Source organism: Girardinichthys multiradiatus, chromosome 2 (genome assembly GCF_021462225.1).
Source record: "Girardinichthys multiradiatus isolate DD_20200921_A chromosome 2, DD_fGirMul_XY1, whole genome shotgun sequence".
Taxonomy (NCBI): Eukaryota; Metazoa; Chordata; class Actinopteri; order Cyprinodontiformes; family Goodeidae; genus Girardinichthys; species Girardinichthys multiradiatus.
Genome location: NC_061795.1, coordinates 34,585,239 through 34,608,813, shown reverse-complemented (window position 1 = coordinate 34,608,813; position 23,575 = coordinate 34,585,239). Strand labels below are relative to the sequence as shown.

At 41.5% G+C, this 23,575-nt stretch overlaps 1 protein-coding gene across 2 annotated transcripts in view; it reads left to right on the top strand.

Annotated features, from left to right (window-relative positions):
* The window catches only part of furinb (furin (paired basic amino acid cleaving enzyme) b), a 186,706-nt gene that overhangs the window by 18,794 nt on the left and 144,337 nt on the right, over positions 1 to 23,575 (top strand). For both annotated transcript variants that reach the window (XM_047351551.1, XM_047351558.1), the window contains exon 2: positions 1,520 to 1,799. In XM_047351551.1, coding sequence (XP_047207507.1) covers positions 1,623 to 1,799 — 177 coding nt within the window. In that variant the 5' untranslated portion in view covers positions 1,520 to 1,622. The remainder of the gene's footprint in view (positions 1 to 1,519; positions 1,800 to 23,575) is intronic.

The window sequence follows — 23,575 nt, the reverse complement described above, 5'->3', positions numbered from 1 at the left end:
GGAAGCCAACTGATGTGTTCCAACCAACCCAAGATTGAGGGGAAGTTTAACTCTATGGCTGACAAGACCAGAAAGACAAACACTTGGGCATGTGGAGTGAAAACAGAATGAAATTTGAAGCAATTTCTCACAAATATTAGAGAAAATTAACAAAGCATATGGCGCATACAAAAAAAGGTATTGCAACCAAATCTGGCAAGTTGATCAGGCTTGGTTCTAACTTGGCCGGAGCTCGTCTGCTCACCTGAGTTAGTGTTGTTGTGAGGGCCTGCACAGCCAATCAGTAGACGAATTTGGAAAATGTTTAGTCACATTGCTTTGTCCAGTCAATAAGAAATATTGATCTATTTTTTTTTTGGACCACCTTTTTTAAACTGTCAACAGAGATGGAGGTAAACAATGTATCCTTGTAGATAAAACTCCTTTCAAGAGCTGCTTTCCCATTCAAGGTTTCAACCACGTAATCTGTCTGTGGAATAAAAAGAAAATCCCACTCGTCATTTAAAGTTAACTAACCATATATATATATATATATATATATAAGGGATACAGGTATTCACAGGCTTTTAGGAAAGACAGACCTAACAAGAGAGATTCAACACTTCAGGGTCATAAACATATTCATGCGCAGGATATTCAGCATGCTATCTGTGTGTGAGAAGTGGTTGTTTTGGTAACGGTCAGTGTCTTAAGGATATTTTCAAGGTAACTAGAGGAGAGCAGTTATTGTGGTTGTAAGTCAATTCTGGGTTTTTGTGAGTACTAAATATCTTGACCAATTTGCTGACATAATGATGCTTTTTAACAGAGTGATTTTTATAATTTCTCCTTTTTTTTAAAAGAATGAGCTGTTTTGTTTAGTTGGTACCCACAACCTATTTTCATACATAAAGTTACCTGACTTATCCTGAAGCCTTCCTTTGTAAAGGTTCTTTTTCTCTCACTCCAAGAGCTGCAAATCAAAGGCCAGCAGAGTTGGTTAATTTTTTATTACACATTTTATTTTACTGTTCAGTTAGAGAATGTTGAACACGATCTTCTCATGCCGAATAAGCAACTCGTTGAATCTACATTCCAGAATATTCAAAAGTAAAGACAAGTGTCTGAGTGAATGTTTAAATATATTTTTCCCTGGTAGTCCGTTGTCTTCTTTTTGCCATTAGCGGTATGAGTTTGCTTGGCGCTCCTGCTGCATCGCATGCTTACTGTATATGATTATCATACATTACCATTTAATGTCTCTTGAACATTAAGTGAAATAGAAATATATTTTTGGTTTTGGCAGATGCTTTGTCTGTTTTGATATAATATTAACATTTTGCATTTTTATTAAAGTCTTTCCTTCTCACAGCTCTGCGGCAGACAGGAAGCTTCTTATTTTAAAAGATGTGTGGGTTATGCTCATTTAGTCTTTGTTTGGGTGTGACTGTTATCTACAGGATTGTATTTCTGCCCAAGAATGACCCAGTTTGCAAGGCCATATTTTTTTTTATTGCTTACTCTGTCCTCTCGTCTCTAGGCCACTGCTCTACTTTGCTGCCGTAAGGTAGAGCAGCCCAACTCTGCCTGGGAAGCAGCATCAGACTATCACACAGACCACCCTGTGAAGATTTCTCCTTTTAATGGATGCCCGAGTGGCTCTGCCGATTGTATGGACAGGTCTTGTCCTGCTGACAGCCAAGTTGAAGTGGATTGAAGCTGCCCAAATCTTCACCAACACTTGGGCTGTCCAGATCAATGGGGGCCCTGGGGAGGCTGACCGCATCGCCAGGGAGCATGGTTTCATCAACCAAGGCAATGTAAGTTCTACTCGTACCAAGTTACTTTTTCTAGGTAATATAGTTGCCCGGTGAATGCTCGGCATGCAAGTGTTTACAGTAATCTCCCCTATATGTAACACCCACCAGCACAGGTGCGTATTAATTAATAAGTTAATGAATTTGAACAATTCAGTTCTGTGAAACTATTTCTGGGATTGTTACACATAGAGTGATACTAAAGTATTTAGTATCGATTTTGGCTTACTGCTAGTAAAAACTTAACATTCATTTCCTTAGAAAATTTAAATATATATTATACAAATAAAAATTACTTTTAATTCAGAATTATTATGTTATTGTCGTAGCCTGTTGTTACGGCCTACACAATCTAAAGTGAAGAGTGCTGGCTCAACAGTTGTCCAGCAGACTTTCATTGACACCCTCCACACTGACTGTTGAGAGTGCTGTTTGCAAACATAATAGTGGAAAGTTGAGTGGAAGGATGAAGTGTGGTTAAAAAAAGGGAACAAGAAAAGCCCATTCAAGAGTTTGTGGGGGACTTGCAAGGCTTGGACTGCAGTTGGAGTGCTTCAAGAGCAAAAACATAAAGGCGTATCCAGGATTTGGGCTACAACAGTTGCAGTCCTTTATGTTCAGCAATTTCTGAACTAGAAACCATATCGGAAGCATCTTACCAGGGCTAAAAAGGAACATGACTGGACTTTTGCTCAGTTTTCCAAAGTATTCTGATGAAAGTAAATTTTGCATTTCATTTTGAAATCATTTCGTTTTTGGTGTTCATGGTGAGGAAGGTGTTTGGTTTGAGAACCTCAGGATCTCATCTTTGCTTTTCATGGGTGACGTAGTTCTGTTGGCTCCTTGAGGCCATGACTTCCAGCATGCACTCGGAGCAGTTTGCTGCAGAGTATGAAGCGGCCAGGATGAGAGTCAGTTCCTCTAAGTCTGAGGCCTTGGTTTTCAACCAGAAAAAAAGATGGACTGTCCCCTCTGGGTTGAGGGTCAGTCTCTGCCTCAGACGGATTGTGGATTCCTCTGCAATAATGCGAGCTGTGCTCCGGTCAGTTGTGGTGAAAAAAGAGCTGTGGCAAAAAGCAAAGCTCTCAATTTACCAGTCCGTCTTTGTTCCAATCCTCACCTATGTTCATGAAATTTGGATCACGACCGAATAAACACCATTCCAGATATAAGTGGGCGAAATGAGCTTCCTTCGGAGGGTAGCTGAACTCTGCTTTAGAGATAGGGTAAGAAATTCCGTCATCCGATGGTGAAAGGAGCCAGCTGAGGTCGTTCGAGCATCTGATTAGGATGCCCCAGGGCTCCTCCCTTCAGTGGTTTTCCAGGTATATCCCAGAAAGAAGATCCCAGGAAAGACCCAGAACTTGCTGGACAGACTATATATCCCGTCTGGCCTGGGAACGCCATGGGATTGCCCAGAATGAGCTGGAGGATGACACTGGGGAGAGGGACGTCTGGGTGTTCATCCTGGACCTGTTGACCCCACGACCCGATCTCAGAAATGCGGAAGACAATGGATGGATTGATGAGTTTTAAAATCAAGGTCCCGGAGTAAGGAGGAAAGGTGGGGAGGCACAGAATTCTTGCTGCGTAAGGTTCATTGTGAAGTTTCCACAGTCAGTGATAATTTGTGGGGCCATGTCAACTTTTGGTGTTGGTCCACAGGGTTTTATCAAGTCCAAAGTTGTCTATCAGAAAATTATAGAGCACTTCATGCTTTTCTGTGCTGGTAAGCTTTAGGAAGCTGCTGATATCATTTTCCACAGGGCTTTGCCAGCTGCCCATATTGCCAGAGGTACCGGTACCTGGTTTAAACACCATACTTGATTGGATAGCAAACTGGCCTGGCCTAAACCTCACAGAATCTATGGAGTCTTGTTAAGAGGAAAATGAGAGACACCAGACCCAACAATGCAGATGAGCTGAAGGTCACTGTTAAAGCAACCTGGGCATGCTTAAGACTTTTGCAGAGCTCCAAGGGGATCGCCACCATGCCACATTGATGCAGTAATTGGCCGTACATATACACTAAACTTGGGATACACTTTCTCATTCAACAGAATTGGAATTGGAGTTTAATATGCAATTATTATTATGCAAGTTATTTTTTTGAAAAACTGACTATTGGGTTTTCATTAGCTGTAAGACCGAATCATAAAAAAACGTAAATACTTGAAATGTGTAATGAAAACATGCTTATAATATTCAGTTTCATGTTCTGAATTGAATTACAGAACTAAAATTACTTTACAATAATATTCTAATTTATAGAGATGCACTGGTATTACTTGTAATAAAGCCACACAGTTAAACAATGAGAGATTTAATTATTACAATGTTACTGGACATAAAAGCTGAGCAACATAGAGCATGGTATTAAAACCTTCAGGCTGTTCTGCTGCATTGTTCTGTGCATTGCTGAAGTGTAACCTCTTGTGGTTCTTGCAGCTTAACTTGAACATGCATGATTCACTAACATTCTTGAAGAAAAACACACAAATAATCCTGTTCTTCAGGGTCAGAAGGTTTAATAATGTTGAAGGCAATTTAATTTTATTTATTGCTCTTCGTCATTTCTTTCTGTGATTGTTAGGTAGTTCAAATTAATTAGAGTTGGTGTGAAACACCATTTTCTATTACAAAACAGACAAAACGATTCTCAGGAAAGGTGAAGGTGTGGAGGGAGAAGCAGTACTCAGTGGTATGTTATTAACTTCACTAGAATATAAAAATGCTCCCGAAGGTAAACTTTCTCATATTTGCGCTCAGTACTTGACAGTGAGTTGCTGTTTGGTTTCCTCCTCCCCTGTTGCTCTTCTAGCGACTTAAGTTCATTTGCATGCATCTCTGTGGAGATGCCTGAGTGCTACATACATCAGTGAACAGAATTCCTGCGTCTTAAGAATAAGAAAGGTTTCTGCATACTTCCTTCTCTCCTCTCTCCACCTCAGATAAAGAGGATTTTCCAACAGAGGGGCGTTCAAAATTATTTTTTGCTCAGATTAGTTTATTTATTGTGTGAAGGTTTTCCTCCTCTGCAAAATTGGACATTTTAATCTCCTGTTTCAGATTCAAAACACTTGCCATAATGACTGATGGCATACTGACCATAAAAAGATGTGTGCCAGTTGCAAACGCTCTCTTGTCCACTCAGTTATATTCAACGATTTACCTAGGATTTGAAAAAAAGAAAACTGCCTGATAAAGTAAATTCTTCTCAGTTAAATTCTTCAGTTACTTTCTGATTGATCAGTACTGAGTTGCCTTAGTCTTTAAGTGCATTGTAGAGGGAAGAATGATGAACAGAAGAATGTTACAATCATATTGAGTTGGCTAATGTGGCAAGTTTAGTATTCCGCACACACATTACAAAAATACATTCCAGACACAATGCTATAGAGAAAAGAAATTTCTATGAACCGTAGTGCTTATTTCATGCTCGTTATGTGTACCTTAAAACAATACATTTTTCAGTGTTTTTTCACCAAACCACAAAGAGACCACATTTTGAGCCCCTCTCCTCTGGCCGTTATCCACCAGATTACATTTAGATTTGTTTTTCTTCTTGGTTAATTAGTGATGGTTCAAGACGATTCTCCATTTTCGAATTAAAAACAACTCACTTATCCCACCCCAGCCTGCTGTTCAGGACTTTTTATCTTGGATGCATAATTTCTGCATGCTCTTATCTTCAACAGTTGTTTTACAGGAGCACCCTAATAATTTATATTTTAGTATATAGCTTTTAATGGATGCTGGGATGAACAGTGATAATTAATAGTGTGTGTGCACTGCTTGTACTTTGGACATTGGAAGGTTGTATGAGGGTATGGGTTAGGTGAGGATTTGAAATGCTGAGAGCTTAAAGGAAAAAACAGCTTCTTAATTTTCCCATCATCTTTGCTGCTTTTTCTGTAAGACACTTGAGAGAAAAGAGGCTGATCTATAATGAGGAGGTAATGGGATTTTTATCACTAATGTGATTATGGGATCATCGTTTTACCGATTATTTGTTCATGGTAGTCCTTAGAAATACCTCTTTTTTCTCGGTGTGTCCCTATATATCTGCAGATTCACTTATTATGGTTTAGGCTAATTTTCTTTAAATGGGATTTAGGGGATATAAAGTGTGTTTTCATTATTGTGCATGGGTTTGAATGTGTTGAATCACAGGGATTAGGTTTAAATGTCATTGAGAGTGGGCGGCGGCATTTGACAAGCTGTCACAGAACATTATTATATCAGTGTCTTTGTAATGTGATCAATATATTTTTAGAGTCAAAATGTCATGTACTCTTGGTGAGCTGAGTCAGAATCATTGTTTTCATGGCAATGGGCAGGCTCTGTAGGCGTTGACAGACTGAATCACTCTGGAGTAGACGTCTACCAGAACCTTTTGTGTATCTCTTCATCTCTGTCTCTCTTTTACCCCTCCACATCTTGATCTACAAGTCTTTTTCTATACAGCTACCTTGCCTTGTATTCATACCCCTTGAACCTTTTCAAATTTTTGTCACATTACAATCGTGAAACTTCTGTCTTTTGAGGGATTTTGTGTGACAGAGCAACTAAAAGTAGTGTATAGTTGTGTAGTGGGATGATAAAGTTTGTGGATTACAATATTTTGTTTTAACAAATACAAATCTGAAAAGAGTGACATGCATTTGTACACTGCTTAAAAAAATAAAGGGAACACTCAAATAACACATCCTAGATCTGAATGAATGAAATATTCTCATTGAATACTTTGTTCTGTACAAAGTTGAATGTGCTGACAACAAAATCACACAAAAATCATTAATGGAAATCAAATTTATTAACCAATGGAGGCCTGGATTTGGAGTCACACACAAAATTAAAGTGGAAAAACACACCACAGGCTGAACCAACTTTGATGTAATGTCCTTAAAACAAGTCAAAATGAGGCTTAGTATTGTGTGTGGCCTCCACGTGCCTGTATGACCTCCCTACAACGCCTGGGCATGCTCCTGATGAGACGGCAGATGGTCTCCTGAGGGATCTCCTCCCAGACCTGGACTAAAGCATCCACCAACTCCTGGACAGTCTATGGTGCAACTTGACGTTGGTGGATGGAGCGAGACATGATGTCCCAGATGGGCTCAATTGGATTCTGGTCTGGGGAACGGGCGGGCCAGTCCATAGCTTCAATGTCTTCATCTTGCAGGAACTTCTGACACACTCCAGCCACATGAGGTCTAGTATTGTCCTGCATTAGGAGGAACCCAGGGCCAACCGCACCAGCATATGGTCTCACAAGGGGTCTGAGGATCTTATGTTGGTACCTAATTGCAGTCAGGCTACCTCTGGTGAGCACATGGAGGACCGTGCGGCTCTCCAAAGAAATGCCACCCCACACCATTACTGACCCACTGCCAAACTGGTCATGCTGAAAGATGTTGCGGGCAGCAGATCGCTCTCCACGGTGTCTCCAGACTCTGTCACGTCTGTTACATGTGCTCAGTGTGAACCTGCTTTCATCTGGGAAGAGCACAGGGCGCCAGTGGCGAATTTGCCAATTCTCTGGCAAATGCCAAGTGTCCTGCACAACCCCCATTTGTGGACGTCGGACCCTCATACCATCCTCATGGAGTCGGTTTCTAACCGTTTGTGCAGACACATGCACATTTGTGGCCTGCTGGAGGTCATTTTGCAGGGCTCTGGCAGTGTTCCTCCTGTTCCTCCTTGCACAAAGGCGGAGGTAGTGGTCCTGCTGCTGTGTTGTTGCCCTCCTACGTCCTCCTCCACGTCACCTGGTGTACTGGCCTGTCTCCTGGTAGCGCCTCCAGACTCTGGACACTAATCTGACAGACACAGCAAACCTTCTTGCCACAGCTCGCATTGATGTGCCATCCTGGATGAGCTGCACTACCTGAGCCACTTGTGTGGGTTGTAGAGTCCGTCTCATGCTACCACGAGGGTGAAAGCACCACAAACATTCAAAAGTGACCAAAACATCAGCCAGAAAGCATAGGTACTGAGAAGTGGTCTTTGGTCCCACCTGCAGAACCACTCCTTTATTGAGTGTCTTGCTAATCGCCAAAGATTTCGCCCTGTTGTCTATTCCATTTGCACAACAGCATATGAAATTGATTGTCAATCAGTGTTGCTTCCTAAGTGGACAGTTTGATTTCACAGAAGTTTGATTTACTTGGAGTTATATTGTGTTGTTTAAGTGTTCCCTTTATTTTTTTGAGCAGTGTATTTAGACTCCCTGAGTCATTGCTTTGTAGGACTGCCTTTTGCTGCATGTACAGATGCAAGTCTTTTGGGGTATGTCTCTATCAGCTTTGGGCATCCAGAGACAAACTTAGTCAGATTGGATGGAGACCATCCATGAACAGCAATTTCAGAAATCAGAAAAGCTTTATTGCCAAGTACGTTTTTGGACATACAAGGAATTTCTTTTGGCTTAGTCGGTGCAATACAATACAAATTAAACAGTATAAACATATCTACAATATAATATAAATATATGTGCACAGTTTTAAGTGAGTGAGAGTAAATGTAGAGCAGTATAGGATGCCAGAGCGGTACAACAGTGCAGGTGATCATTGTGCAAGTATGGCAGTGCAAGTAAAGCAGGAGTCCAAGCTGAGCGTTAATGTAACGCATAGAGTTGCAGGTTACAGGTGTCCTGTCAGCAAAAAAAAAAAAAAGGGGGGGGGTCAGGGTGGTTTCCGGGCTTTGTTAATTTGCAAGTTGTGACACATATTGTTATGTAGATTTAGATCAGTTTTTTTGATTGGGCCATTATAACACATGGATACGCATTGATCTAAACCATTCTATTGTAGCTCTGGCTGTAGAGTCGTTTTCCTGCTTAAAGATGAACCTCCGCCACATCCCGAAGTATTGACCCTGCACTGATAAGTGGGTGTAGACAATGAATTAATGGATGGATCTCGCTAGCAATAAGCAAATGTTTGACTGCGTATTGTGTCAACTCTTGGAAGGAAAATATCCCTCCACAATCAAATTTTCTAAAAACACACCAAACCATTTACTAAACCATTGCTAAGTTAAATTCAAGGTTATCCAAAATTGCTGCCTGTTAGTTTCCATTTAATTATCTGACACACAACAGGGAAACAAAAGTGACTAACAATTCGTGGCACCAGCTTGTTACCTGTGGATATTATTCAATAAATGTTATACTCATACTTATACTCATACTCATACTCGTCATCTTCCGCTTTATCCGGGACTGGGTCGCGGGGGCAGCAGATGTAGCAGAGACATCCAGACGTCCCTCTCCCCAGACACCTCCTCCAGGTCCTCCAGGGGGACCCCAAGGCGTTCCCAGGCAAGCCGAGAGATATAGTCCCTCCAACGTGTCCTGTGCCGTTCCCTGGGCCTCCTCCCGGTGGGACGTGCCTGGAACACCTCCCGAGGAAGGCGTCCAGGAGGCATCCGGTATAGATGCCCGAGCCACCTCAACTGGCTCTTCTCGATGTGGAGGAACAGCGGCTCTACTCCGAGCCCCTCCCGGATGGCTCCTCACCCTATCTCTAAGGGAGTGCCCGGCCACCCTACGGAGGAAGATAATTTCAGCCGCTTGTATCCGGGATCTCGTTCTTTCGGTCATGACCCAAAATTCATGGCAATAGGTGCGGGTAGGAACGTAGACCGACTGGTAAATTGAGAGCTTTGCTTTTCAGCTCAGCTCTCTCTTCACCACAACGGACCGGCACAGTGCCCCCATTAATGCGGCAGCCGCACGATCCGTCTGTCGATCTCCTGCTCCATTCTTCCCTCGCTCATGAACAAGACCCAGAGATGCTTGAAATCATCCACTTGAGGCAGGAACATATATATATATATATATATATATATATATAAGGGCTGCACGGTGGCGCAGTTGGTAGCACTGTTGCCTTGCAGCAAGAAGGTCCTGGGTTCAATTCCTGGCCTGGGGTCTTTCTGCATGGAGTTTGCATGTTCTCCCCGTGCATGCGTGGGTTCTCACCGGGTACTCCGGCTTCCTCCCACAGTCCAAAGACATGCCTGTTAGGTTAATTGGTCACTCTAAATTGACCTTAGGTGTATGAATGAGTGTGTGCATGGTTGTTTGTGTGTTGCCCTGCGATGGACTGGCGATCTGTCCAGGGTGTACCCTGCCTCTTGCCCTTAGACTGCTGGAGATAGGCACCAGCTCCCCCGCGACCCACTATGGAATAAGTGGTAGAAAATGACTGACTGACTATATATATATATATATATACATACACACACACACACATACACTCACTGGCCACTTTATTAGGTACACCTTGCTAGAACCAAATAATACCTAACAATTGGTGTACCTAATAATTTATTAGGTACACCAATTGTTAAAGACCACAAATGTGGTTTTCATGCAAACTGATGCACTCACCGGCCACTTTATTTGGTACACCTTGCTAGTACCGGGTTCGACCCTCTTTTGCCTTCAGAACTGCCTTAATCCTTCATGGCATAGATTCAACAAGGTACTGAAAACATTCCTCAGAGAGTTTGGTCCATTGTGATGCTATTGACATGATAGCATCACACAGATGCTGCAGATTTGTCAGCTGAACATCCATGTTGCGAATCTCCCGTTCCACCACAGCGCAAAGGTGCTCTATTGGATTGAGATCTGGTGACTGTGGAGGCCATTTGAGTACAGTAAACTCATTGTTATGTTCAAGAAACCAGTGTGAGATGATTCGTGCTTTATGACATGGCGTGTCATCCTGCTGGAAGTAACCATCAGAAGATGGGTACACTGTGGTCATAAAGGGTTGGACATGGTCAGCAACAATACTCAGATGGGCTGTAGCGTTGACACGATGGTCAATTGGTACTAAGGGGCCCAAAGTGTGCCAAGAAAATATCCCCCACAACATTACACCACCACCACAAGCCTGAACCGTTGATACAAGGCAGGATAGATCCATGCTTTCATGTTGTTGACGCCAAATTCTGACCCTACCATCCGAATGTCGCAGCAGAAATCGAGACTCATCAGACCAGGCAACGTTTTTCCAATCTTCTATTGTCCAATTTTGGTGAGCCTGTGCGAATTGTAGCCTCAGTTTCCTGTTCTTAGCTGACAGGAGTGGCACCCGGTGTGGTCTTCTACTGCTGTAGGCCATCCACCACAAGGTTCGACGTGTTATACGTTCAGAGATGCTCTTCTGCATGCCTTGGTTGTAACTATTTGTTATTTGAGTTACTTTCTATCAGCTCGAACCAGTCTGGCCATTCTCCTCTTACTTCTGGCATCAACAAGGCATTTGCGCCCACAGAACTGCCGCTCACTGGATATTTTTCTCTTTTTCGAACCATTCTCTGTAAACCCTAGAGATGGTAGTGCATGAAAATCCCAGTAGATCAGCAGTTTCTGAAATACTTAGACCAGCCCGTCTGCCACCAACAGCCATGCCACGTTCAAAGTCACTTAAATCACCTTTCTTCCCCATTCTGATGCTCGGTTTGAACTGCAGCAGATCATCTTGACCATGTCTACATGCCTAAATGCATTGAGTTGCTGCCATGTGATTGGCTGATTAGAAATTTGAATATATATATACACGTATATATACATATATATATATATAGAGATATACAGGGGTTGGACAATGAAACTGAAACACCTGTCATTTAATGTTGGAGGTTTCATGGCTAAATTGGACCAGCCTGGTAGCCAGTCTTCATTGATTGCACATTGCACCAGTAAGAGCAGAGTTTGAAGGTTCATTAGCAAGGTAAGAGCACAGTTTTGCTCAAAATATTGAAATGCACATAACATTATGGGTGACGTACCAGAGTTCAAAAGAGGACAAATTGTTGGTGCACGTCTTGCTGGCGCATCTGTGACCAAGACAGCAAGTCTTTGTGATGTATCAAGAGCCACGGTATCCAGGGTAATGTCAGCATACCACCAAGAAGGATGAACCACATCCAACAGGATTAACTGTGGACGCAAGAGGAAGCTGTCTGAAAGGGATGTTCGGGTGCTATCCCGGATTGTATCTAAAAAACATAAAACCACGGCTGCCCAAATCACGGCAGAATTAAATGTGCACCTCAACTCTCCTGTTTCCACCAGAACTGTCCGTCGGGAGCCCCACAGGGTCAATATACACGGCCGGGCTGCTATAGCCAAGCCTTTGCTCACTCATGCCAATGCCAAACGTCGGTTTCAATGGTGCAAGGAGCGCAAATCTTGGGCTGTGGACAATGTGAAACATGAATTGTTCTCTGATGAGTCCACCTTTACTGTTTTCCCCACATCCGAGAGAGTTACGGTGTGGAGAAGCCCCAAAGAAGCATACCACCCAGACTGTTGCATGCCCAGAGTGAAGCATGGGGGCTGATCAGTGATTGGTTTGGGCTGCCATATCATGGCATACCCTTGGCCCAATACTTGTGCTAGATGGGCGCGTCACTGCCAAGGACTACCGAACCATTCTTGAGGACCATGTGCATCCAATGGTTCAAACATTGTATCCTGAAGGCGGTGCCGTGTATCAGGATGACAATGCACCAATACACACAGCAAGACTGGTGAAAGATTGGTTTGATGAACATGAAAGTGAAGTTGAACATCTCCCATGGCCTACACAGTCACCAGATCTAATATATTATTGAGCCGCTTTGGGGTGTTTTGCAGGAGCGAGTCAGGAAACGTTTTCCTCCACCAGTATCACGTAGTCACCTGGCCACTATCCTGCAAGAAGAATGGCTTAAAATCCCTCTGACCACTGTGCAGGACTTATATATGTCATTCCCAAGACGAATTGATGCTGTATTGGCCGCAACAGGAGGCCCTACACCATACTAATAAATTATTGTGGTCTAAAACCAGGTGTTTCAGTTTCATTGTCCAACCCCAATATATCCCTCTTTATTTCTTGCACTTTCAGGAACAAGTGAAAACAAATATTACTGGATGAAATTCAACTTTTATGTGTCATGCCCAAGCTGTGGAGCATTATTTAAATAATGTCAAATCAGAAAAGATGTAATGCAACCTTGAGGGTTGTTTGCAATATAATATAGTTAACTGAGTCATATAAATTGGTCGACATAAACAGAATGGAAAATGACTTAATGAAACACATGTAAAATGTCTGTTATTTCATTATGAATATTATGTTTTTTTTAATCAGATATAATTACAGCTAATTGCATTTTGATTTGATAGATGAATTTTATGTGAAGAAAGCATATATGCTGTAAAGAGTACTTATCTGAATCACCTCATGTGGTATCAGTCAAGAAGCTTTCAGTGTTCTCTGTTTCAATGTGACCCTGCTGCTATTTTCTCTCCAGTGAATACCTGTGCAGAGATTCATATTCTTCAACTTGCATACTCTCTACTTGCTCATATGAACCACTGTTACTTGTCCAGTGTTTAGCAGCATACTGACTGGCAGTGCTTGCATCTGCAGAATTTGTTCTGTTTCAAACATGGCTCTAAAAAGAAAATGGGGAATTCTGCACTGAAGATAACCCGTGCAGTTTTGCCTGGGGCAGCGATGATTTTCAAGAGAGAGAGCATTTGTTGAAGTTCTAATACATTATAATGGTGCTAAGAGAGTAATGTAAAAATGGTAACACTGGATAAGCCACACTTAAACACAGATATGGTTGTTCAGTCAAATAAAGCTGTTAAATAGTTTTTTTTTTCTTTTTTTCTTTTGTCTTCATAAATTACAGAAAGTGATAAATTTGCATTTATTCATCTTATTATTCTCCAAATTTGATGTTTAAGCTTTTTAAAGCAAATGGTGAATATTAGTCTTTAATGCTTACAACCTTTTAAGCAACAAACAAAATGAAGATTGGATGGAAATGATATACCTCTTTAACAGGATCTTAATTTTTGTTTCACTGGGTATAAAACAAAGATCAAATAGTGGTAGTAAACTCATTAAACTGTTTTTAAGCATTGCATTTTAGAATTTTGCTCTTTTTTCCACTCTCGAACGTAGCTGAAATAAATAGTACAATTATATCAAGTGAGTGTGTATTCTTATTAATTCAAAGAATATTATTAATGTTCATACTCTGACACGTCATGCCCTAATTTATTTTTTATTGCTGCATCATTTTCTTCCAATTATCATTAAATCTTCTATCCTGCCTGCTGTTTTTGTTCTTTTTTATTTAAGACTGTTTAACCTGACAAACACAGAGAAGAAACAGCTCTGTAAACAGCAGATCAAAAGACGAGCATCATAATAATTACACGTAATGTCAGTTACAGCTTCTGGAGTTTTATTTTTCTTCCTGTCATTTTTGTTCGAGATAGATCTGACCCACATACAGAAGAACACTTAGAAGGACAACTGAATCAGTAAAAGGTGTTTTATTTACAAGAAGTGAAACTGGAACGTGAACGGTAGAATCGCCAACTGTATGGCAAGAGGGGGAAGAGAACTGGTGAATACAAGAACTATAATGTTGCAAAATTAACAAGAAGTAACTATGATTAATAGTTGAACGGCTTACTAAGTGAGTGAAGTTAGGTTGCCAGGGGTAGAGGGAGTCGGGACCCAGATGTGCGAAGCGGAGAAATCCAGATGGTTTTACTTGAGCTGTAAAGTGAGTTCCTAACCAAGATGGCGCCGCAGATGGTCGCCTCGGCGTGTTGGTGCGCATTGTTTTGTTTTGGTGCGCATTGTTTTGTTTTGTTTTTTGCTTTAAAACGGTCTTCTGTGGTGGTACCCGGAGCTCTCTCACCAGAGAAGAACTCATGAACATCAGGGCTACTACACCAGAGGAGTTATTTCCAACTTTTCTGCCTACTGCTCTGGAATTTTTGGACATTCTGGTCAAAGGTGCGCTCACCTTTGTTCACGCGGTGAAACGCCGGAAGAGAGGGAAACGGGCTGGGGTGCTGGTACGTCTTCGCCAGTGTGGACTACGAACACCGTTACCTGGAATATTTCTCTCTAACGTGCGCTCACTTCCCAACAAAATTGACGAACTACAACTGCTGTTGGGGAAAAACAGGGACTTTTATTCATCGGCAGTTTTGTGCCTCACGGAGACGTGGCTGTGTGGATTAATACCGGACTCTGCGCTGCAGCTGGCAGGATTCCAGCTCTACAGAGCGGACAGAGACACGGAACTCTCCGGCAAAGCGAAAGGTGGAGGAATCTGTTTTTACCTCAACAGTGGTTGGTGCAACGACGTGACAGTGATTCAGCAGCACTGTTCCCCAGACCTGGAAGCCTTCATCATAAACTGTAAGCCTTTCTATTCCCCCCGTGAGTTCGCTTCGTTCATCCTGGTCGGTGTTTACATCCCGCCGCAAGCTAACGTGCAGGTCGCACAGCGCATGCTCGCCGACCAGATACTGAGTGTGGAGCGGACCAACCCGGACTCCTTAGTAATCGTCGTTGGCGACTTTAACAAAGGTAATCTGACCCACGAACTCCCCAAATATAGACAGTTTATAAAATGTCCGACCAGAGAGGACAACATTCTGGATCACTGTTACACCACCATCAGAGACGCTTATCACGCCGTCCCACGTGCTGCACTGGGCCAATCCGACCACATCATGGTCCACCTGATTCCTGCATACAGGCAGAAACTAAAGCTCTGCAAACCTGTTGTGAGGACGACAAGGAAGTGGAGCATTGAGGCTGTGGAGAATCTCCAGGCGTGTTTAGGCTGTACAGACTGGGATGTGTTAAGGACTACTACCAACAGTCTGGACGAGTACACAGAGGCTGTGACTTCCTACATCAGCTTCTGTGAGGACAGCTGTGTACCATCATGCACCAGGGTGAGTTACAACAACAACAAACCCTGGTTAACAGCTAAACTCAGAAGGTTAAGACTGGATAAGGAAGAGGCCTTCAGGAGTGGGGACAAAGACATATACAGAGAGGCTAAGTACAAGTTTGGCAAGGCAGTGAAAGAGGCCAAACGACTGTACTCTGAGAAGCTCCAAAACCAGTTCTCAGCCAACGACTCTGCGTCTGTCTGGAAAGGGCTCAAGCAAATCACCAACTACAAGCCGAAAGCCCCCCACTCCATCAACGACCGACGCCTCGCCAACAACCTGAACAAGTTCTACTGCCGCTTTGAAAGACAAAGGGACAGTCCTGCAACCATCCCCCACGACGCCCCCCAACAGCTGCAGCCACAATCCACCACCCCCATCTCTCCAACCTCAAGAGGGGCCTTGGCACCTCCAACCCCCACCCTGAAGTCCCCCCCCACCAGCCCCCTACCCACGCCGAGGACGGCTCTTTCCATCCAGGAGAGGGACGTAAAGAAACTCTTCAGGAGACAGAACCCCCGGAAAGCTGCTCGTCCGGATTCTGTATCACCAGCCAGCCTGAAGCACTGCGCTGATCAGCTGTCTCCAGTCTTCACAGACATTTTTAACACCTCACTGGAGACATGTCATGTGCCAGCCTGCTTCAAGTCCTCCACCATCGTCCCTGTTCCCAAGAAGCCAAGGACCACAGGGCTTAATGACTTCAGACCCGTCGCCCTGACCTCTGTGGTGATGAAGTCCTTTGAGCGCCTTGTGCTCTCACACCTAAAAGACATCACCGACCCCCTCCTGGACCCCCTGCAGTTTGCCTACAGAGCCAACAGGTCTGTAGATGATGCAGTCAACCTAGCCCTTCACTTCATCCTCCGGCACCTGGACTCCACAGGAACCTATGCCAGGATCCTGTTTGTGGATTTCAGCTCTGCCTTCAACACCATCGTCCCAGTTCTGCTACAGGAGAAGCTCTCCCAGCTGAGTGTGCCCGACTCCACCTGCAGGTGGATCACTGACTTCCTGTCTGACAGGAAGCAGCGCGTGAGGCTGGGGAAGCACGTCTCTGACTCCCTGACCATCAGCACCGGTTCCCCCCAAGGCTGTGTTCTCTCTCCTCTGCTCTTCTCCCTGTACACCAACAGCTGCACCTCCAGTCACCAGTCTGTCAAGCTTCTGAAGTTTGCGGACGACACCACCCTGATCGGACTCATCTCTGATGGTGACGAGTCCGCGTACAGATGGGAGGTGGACCATCTGTTGGACTGGTGCAGCCAGAACAACCTTGAGCTCAACGCTCTAAAGACAGTGGAGATGGTTGTGGACTTCAAGCAGAACCCAGCCCCACCTGCCCCCATCACCCTCTGTGACTCCACAATTGACACTGTGGAATCTTTCCGCTTCCTGGGAACCATCATCTCCCAGGATCTCAAGTGGGAGCCAAACATCAGCTCCCTCATCAAGAAAGCCCAGCAGAGGATGTTCTTCCTGCGGCAGCTGAAGAAATTCAACCTGCCAAAGACTATGATGGTGCACTTCTACACAGCCATCATTGAGTCCATCCTCACCTCCTCCATCACCATCTGGTACGCCGCTGCTACAGCCAAGGATAAGGGCAGGCTGCAGCGTGTCATTCGGTCTGCTGAGAAGGTGATTGGCTGCAGTCTACTGTCGCTCCAGGAACTGTTTTTTCCCATCTGCCACCAGCCTGGTTAACAAAGCCCGGAAACCACCCTGACACTCTCCCTTTCACCCACCCCCCCCCCCCCCCCCCCCACCCCCCCTTTTTTTTTTTTTTTTTTTTTTGCTGACAGGACACCTGTAACCTGCAACTCTATGTGTTACATTAACGCTCAGCTTGGACTCCTGCTTTACTTGCACAATGATCACCTGCACTGTTGTATTGCTCTTGCATCTTATACTGCTCTATATTTACTCTCACTTAAACTGAGCACATATATTTATATTATACTATAGATATGTTTATACTGTTTAATTTGTACTGTATTGCACCGACTATGCCAAAACAAATTCCTTGTATGTCCAAAAACGTACTTGGCAATAAAGCTTTTCTGATTCTGATTCTGATTCTGATTCTGGTGAGTTCAGGAGTTAATTCAATGTTCAGGTACTTGCGTTCGAGGGTGGACAGGGTACGCTTTTGCCTTCGTTCAGGAGACGGAGGATAACAAGAAGCTGCCAGCTTAGTACTTGGAAACGAAATCCAAACAAAATCCACCAAACATAGGTACCGGTAATCTTGATCGTCCAGAAACTTCTGGAAACGAAGCCAAAGTTCAACGAAGAATGATCAGAAGGTTCAGGTTTCTGCCTGCGAAGGAACATAAACAATATCAGCTTAGAGGCAAAGAATGAAGCATAGCTTAGAAGTGGCTGAGCTTGTTACCACAGAAGGCAAGCACTTTGGCAAAGAAGTGCTGGCAGCCTCCTGCTTAAATACTCCTCCAATGCAATCAGCAGATCAGTTGCACTTATCACCCAGCACACCTGAGAAACTCCAGCACCATCTGGAAACTGAAAACTAAAGTGCAGACAAAACACAAACACACACACAGAACCCAAAACCCCGACACTTCCTAGGATTGCATATTCAATGAAGAAATAAAAAGAAGAACTATTGCAGTGCTTCAATAAAGGAAATGCAACTTTTCAGAGTCTGCACCAAAACTGTTTTTAGAGGGGACAATGATACTGTAAACTTTAAATAATAACTGAATGAATGACTATTTAATCACGTAAAAAGCAAGTACTACAAAGATCACACATAAAATGTTAAAACGTGTTTAAATATTTTATGTATGTTTAGGCTCATGTTAAATTTATAGCCAGCAGGACGGAGTGCCAAAGACTGAAAAGTTGCGTTTTGCTGGACAAACACCTCAGATATGCAGACAGGGTGTTTTAGAAAGCAGCAAGCAGGTAAGGATAGGTTTTATCCTATGTCAAACATTGCATAGGCTGAGTTTTAAATTCGGGTGGTTCTATCATGGAAACTATAAATACATAAAAAGTTCAAGGATATACGGAAGAAGGTTTGCATGCATTAAACTGGATTGATAAGTGGTTCTGCTCTTTAGGCGGTCGGTCGGTCGGTCGGTCGGTCTGTCGGTCTGTCTGTCTGTCTGTCTGTCTGTCTGTCTGTCTGTCTGTCTGTCTGTCTGTCTGTCTGTCTGTCAATAAATAAAAATTGCCATGCAACACGTGCTATTTAAATGTAAAAACAATAACAATGCTACTTAATTCTAGACTACGCAGACACAATGCACTGATGATTTACTTACCTTGGTATAATGAATGCTTGGAGTGACTCAAAAAGACACACATTGACCCACTTTCTGATTAATTTAGCTAATAATTCTGCAAACAAATACGTGTTATAGTCATTGAACTTGTACACACATATTTTACAAAATGGGGGTGCATCTTATTTCACACATACATTAAAGAGGTGACCGCATTTTCCAAAAAAAAAAAATGTTCTCCTTACACAGACCCATGTTAAACATGTGTTTGCATACACCAATATACATAGCAAACCAAAGGGAGACAGAGGCTAAGTCGGCAATAAATCCATCATTAGATACAGCCTTGGGCCATATATAAACACAAATATTGTAAAAAATATAAAATAAAATAACAAAGTAAGCTAAGTAAAGAATAGTGTTATTAAACCAGTTGCATAATATCACTGTGTAGAGTTCAGCATTTGTATTATATTATGTTTATTTTTTTTGAAGATATTTGAAAAATTAATAAAATTTTTAAAACATTTTATTTTTTACTAGATTCATTGGAAATCTCTAGAAATGTAATAAGATAAAACCTTATTGCCAAAATATCCACTGAAAACAGCTATCGGTACACACTATTCATACACCTGCTATGTTTAGGTAATATTTAAGTAGTTTTAAGTAATATTTACATTTTTCCAAAATACTTCTTTAGACTGAAAATAATAATCATGTTTTGTAGTGGCAGAGTTATACCTTCAATCCAATAGAGAATATATGGAGAGAGATTAGATTGGGGTGATGGCAAAGAGGCCATGGAAGACTTGGAGCTCATCACTGACCATAAATTGTCTAAAATACCAGTGGAGACATGAAAAAGCAGTTATAAAAAGGGTTTAATACTAATAAACCTTTTTCATCGATTATTAAGAAGGGTATAAATCAATTTTGATATGCCGTTTAAACAAAATGTAAGTTAGAACAGATGAATTACGGATGAAAAGTCCATGTACACAGTTTTAATATCCTGTGAGAGATACCTTTCTCATTTCCTGTCTCAACTTCTTGGATTAGTAAAAAATAATTTTAAATCTACATTTGCCAGGGGTTTGAATAATCTTGGTCTTAAATGTATCACTATAAAATTTGCAATAGACATTACTAGTCAAGATATTTATGATTGCCTTGCTTTAGTTCAGTTAATAAAAAGAAATCAGTTTCTTATCAATCTAGTTTTGATTCTCTTGTTAAACGATTGTCTTTAGTCATTTTGGATTTATTCTAAAGTGAAAGAAAATTCCCTTGAATTCACAATCTCATAACACCACTGCAGGTTGCCATGGAAGAAATTGGCAGCATATCATTTCTAGCAACTTCACTCTTGTGCTAGAGGAAAGGTGTGACTTTTTTTTTTGCCAAAACAAATCTATGTACTTTCTAACATCTCAACGCTGCAGTAACTTCCCATTGCAGCTACTGTTTATTTTGACATTTATATAAGATTGTTACAAAGCAAGGATCCCATAATGTGTGCGTATTTGAAGAGAATCTGCAACTTTGCATATTGTTGCATATTGAAATCTTGCTTTGCACTAATCTAATTTCAGTTTGTGGCCAAACACGAGCTGGGTCTTTGTATGTGTTTTTGTTTTACATATAAAGCTTGCAGTTACAAACCTTTTAGCTCATTCCAAATTGTGTACCAAAACTGTACCCAAACCCACAGAAATTATTACCGAAAGGATTCTTAAAGATTTTGTTTGTGTTTTGACCTCTAAAATACAGGTTTTGTCTGGTTCTTACATGGCATTGGGTTATAGGTCTGAAGTTCTGTAAAGAGATTTTCAGAAGAAAAGGAGCACAAGGGGTTTCTGATAGAGGGAAGGAGCAGTGAGAATAAATAGAAGTCTGGAAAAAGGCTAGGCTGCTTTTTGTGCCTTTGAGATATGGGACCAGTCGTGTGTGTGCATTCTCTGCTTTCATTCAAGTCTTTTCTTTTCAGGAATATTTTTTAGAGCTGCTCCCATTGCTAATCTGGTCATTATTTACTGTGGATGGATTTGAGTGCATTTGCATTGAGGCCTTTGCTTTTGTTCAGAGTGAAGAATATAAATCATCTTTAAACACGCTGGTCTGTCTGCTAGCTTGTGCATTTCACTGACTTGAATTTTTTGTATATGTATGTTACAACTTGTGTATATTTAGCAAAAAAAGATGTTCCTAGATTTTAGCCACATTGAGGAGTATTCAACAGTATTAATATCATCTTTTTTTAGATCAGTTGATCCACAGCGGTCCACAACTGCAGTGTTTTCTGCAGTTGTCTACTTACAAGAAAAGTCGAAAAGAACAAACAAAATAATTTTTTCCTATCTGTGTTTCTTCAAAGCAAGAGTCTTCTCCTCACGATCGGATTCATGGTTTCTTTAACTGCTGCATGTTGGTGCCACTCTGTGAATAGTAGGGTTATTATTTCTGTAGTCGGTTTGGATCCAAAAATATGGGCTGCAAACATATGTCTGCAGAAAGTTCTGCCCTAATGAACATGTACAAATTACAACACTGATATCACACATGCCTTGTGGTCAGTAGAGCGAACTGGGAGGGGGGGAATTTTCCTTAAAGTGGCATGATTAATCTGTTTATCAAATAAAAGAATCATCACAGGAACAACAAAGTGGTAAAAAGTCTGCACATATGTCCTTTAACAATCCAGTTCTGGCTTCAGCCTGAACAGTGTTGTCTTCTGTATCGCCACTTCTGGTGCTCATCTCTTAGTGCAGTTCTCTTTTTGAACCGTATACAGCATTACAGAGAAAATCTACCTGTGATCAACAGGTGAAGGAGAAGAAGAGACAGCTGAAAGTACATTATACATGTTATTTAACACCCTGCATATACATGCAAAGATGGACATGCTTTCAGACTTAATCTTGCTGGTTTTCCTGGTTGGCTAGTGTCATTTGCACTATGAGTAGAAAATTACAAAAATGGAGATGTGCAAGAACCTATCCAATGGCAGACCTATTGTGACAAGATCTGCACCATAATCTCTGACGCAAGACGCTGTTCATCAATGCAACAACAATAAAGCCAGTCTTTTTTAATTTATTCTAATTATTACATAACCCTGAAATAACAAAGATCTCAAAATTGGCAAAACTATCCATCATTTCACAATATTTCTGTCCTGATTACCTGGACCTCACATAGCTTAGAGGTGTATGTTGTCTCAGCATACTGTTCTGCCTTCTATTCTCACAACTGCAAGCTTCACAGTAGGAAACACAACAAAGCTGTTTGAACTCATGAACACCAAAGATGTTCAAAAGAATGTGTGGACAACTTAGATCAGACTTTTTCTGCAGTTGTTGTTCACATGCGTATTTCCCAGCAGGAGATCCTTTGCTGGAGACTCTCTCTTTCTCTCTATATGGTCTCTCTCTGTCTCTTTCTCTGAGCACAAAGCGTGAGTGAAAGGGATGCAGGGAACTTTTATCTAGAGCGCACAGGATATAATACAAAAGCACATTGTGGAAATGGCTTAAAAGGCGTCAGTAATGATGAATGATACTCCTTGATAACTTATTTTGTGTTGATTTAATTACGCCGTGTATGTGAATGAATACACAGTTTTAAAAAGTGAGAAAAGCAAATCACAGGTCAGCAAAAAAGAGCATGAAACAGCAACTTCTATCCTAGCATACTCCTGCATTTCCCCTTACTCACTGTAAACGCTCTGTAAGATTTGGTCCTCGGTTGCACATTGTTTTACCAGCTGATTTTCCAGGTATTTTATTTAAGGTCTGGGTGAAAAAAGATCTAAAAAAATACAATATATAGGCTGAATCCCATTTGGCACTTAACCCTCTTTCTTAGCCTTTAACCTTGCATTTTTAAGGAGTAGGGCATCCCTTCAGGGGCACACTTAAATATGAAAAGGTTAGGAGATGTGAATACAAATGGATTTATGTAAATATTTCTTCCCTTTACATATTTTTAATTAGTAAATTACAACTGCAACAACTGGTATCACAGTTAATTTTATAAAAAAAAATAATAAATTGTTATATTTCAGTTTACAAGACTGCAAGAAAAAGAAAACTAAACAATGGACTGAGTTACGGCAGTCTTTCAAAGCTTTTTCTGGCTGATACAGATTTCAGGGTTTTTTATTTAGGTCTGACTTGTAGATTCTGACTTTGACCAGTTCTGTTTTTTTGTTTTTTCTAAAGGTTATAACAAATCCATCCTGTTGGTTGATGTGTGTACAGACCCCAAAAATTGTGAAAGTTCTGAGTTTTGATGTCTAATTATTTTAGAATAATAATTTAGAGCAGTTCAAGGCAAAATTGGCCATTTCATATATCTAGCCAATTGACTGGTGGATCCCTTTACTGTGATGTCCAGTTTGTTGTATTCAGATATATTATCCTTGTGAAAAATAAATGTACTAAGTATACTTAATTGTGATATACCCCAAAAAACATGTAGTAAGGCTAAAAGTCAGCATACTTTAACTATAATTGAAGATTAGCATAAAAAAAAGTGTGTCATTTTTCAACAACTACCGTATATTCCATAAGGTATTTTTAGCAGTACATTATAAAACATCTATTTACATTCTAATCACATTAAAATATATTTACTTTTCAGTAGGTTAAGTTCTGTATTTTATGAGGTTGTTCTCTAAACATTTCTATTCCAGTGTCTGCTGCAAGACTGTTTACACAAGACATACAGATTTA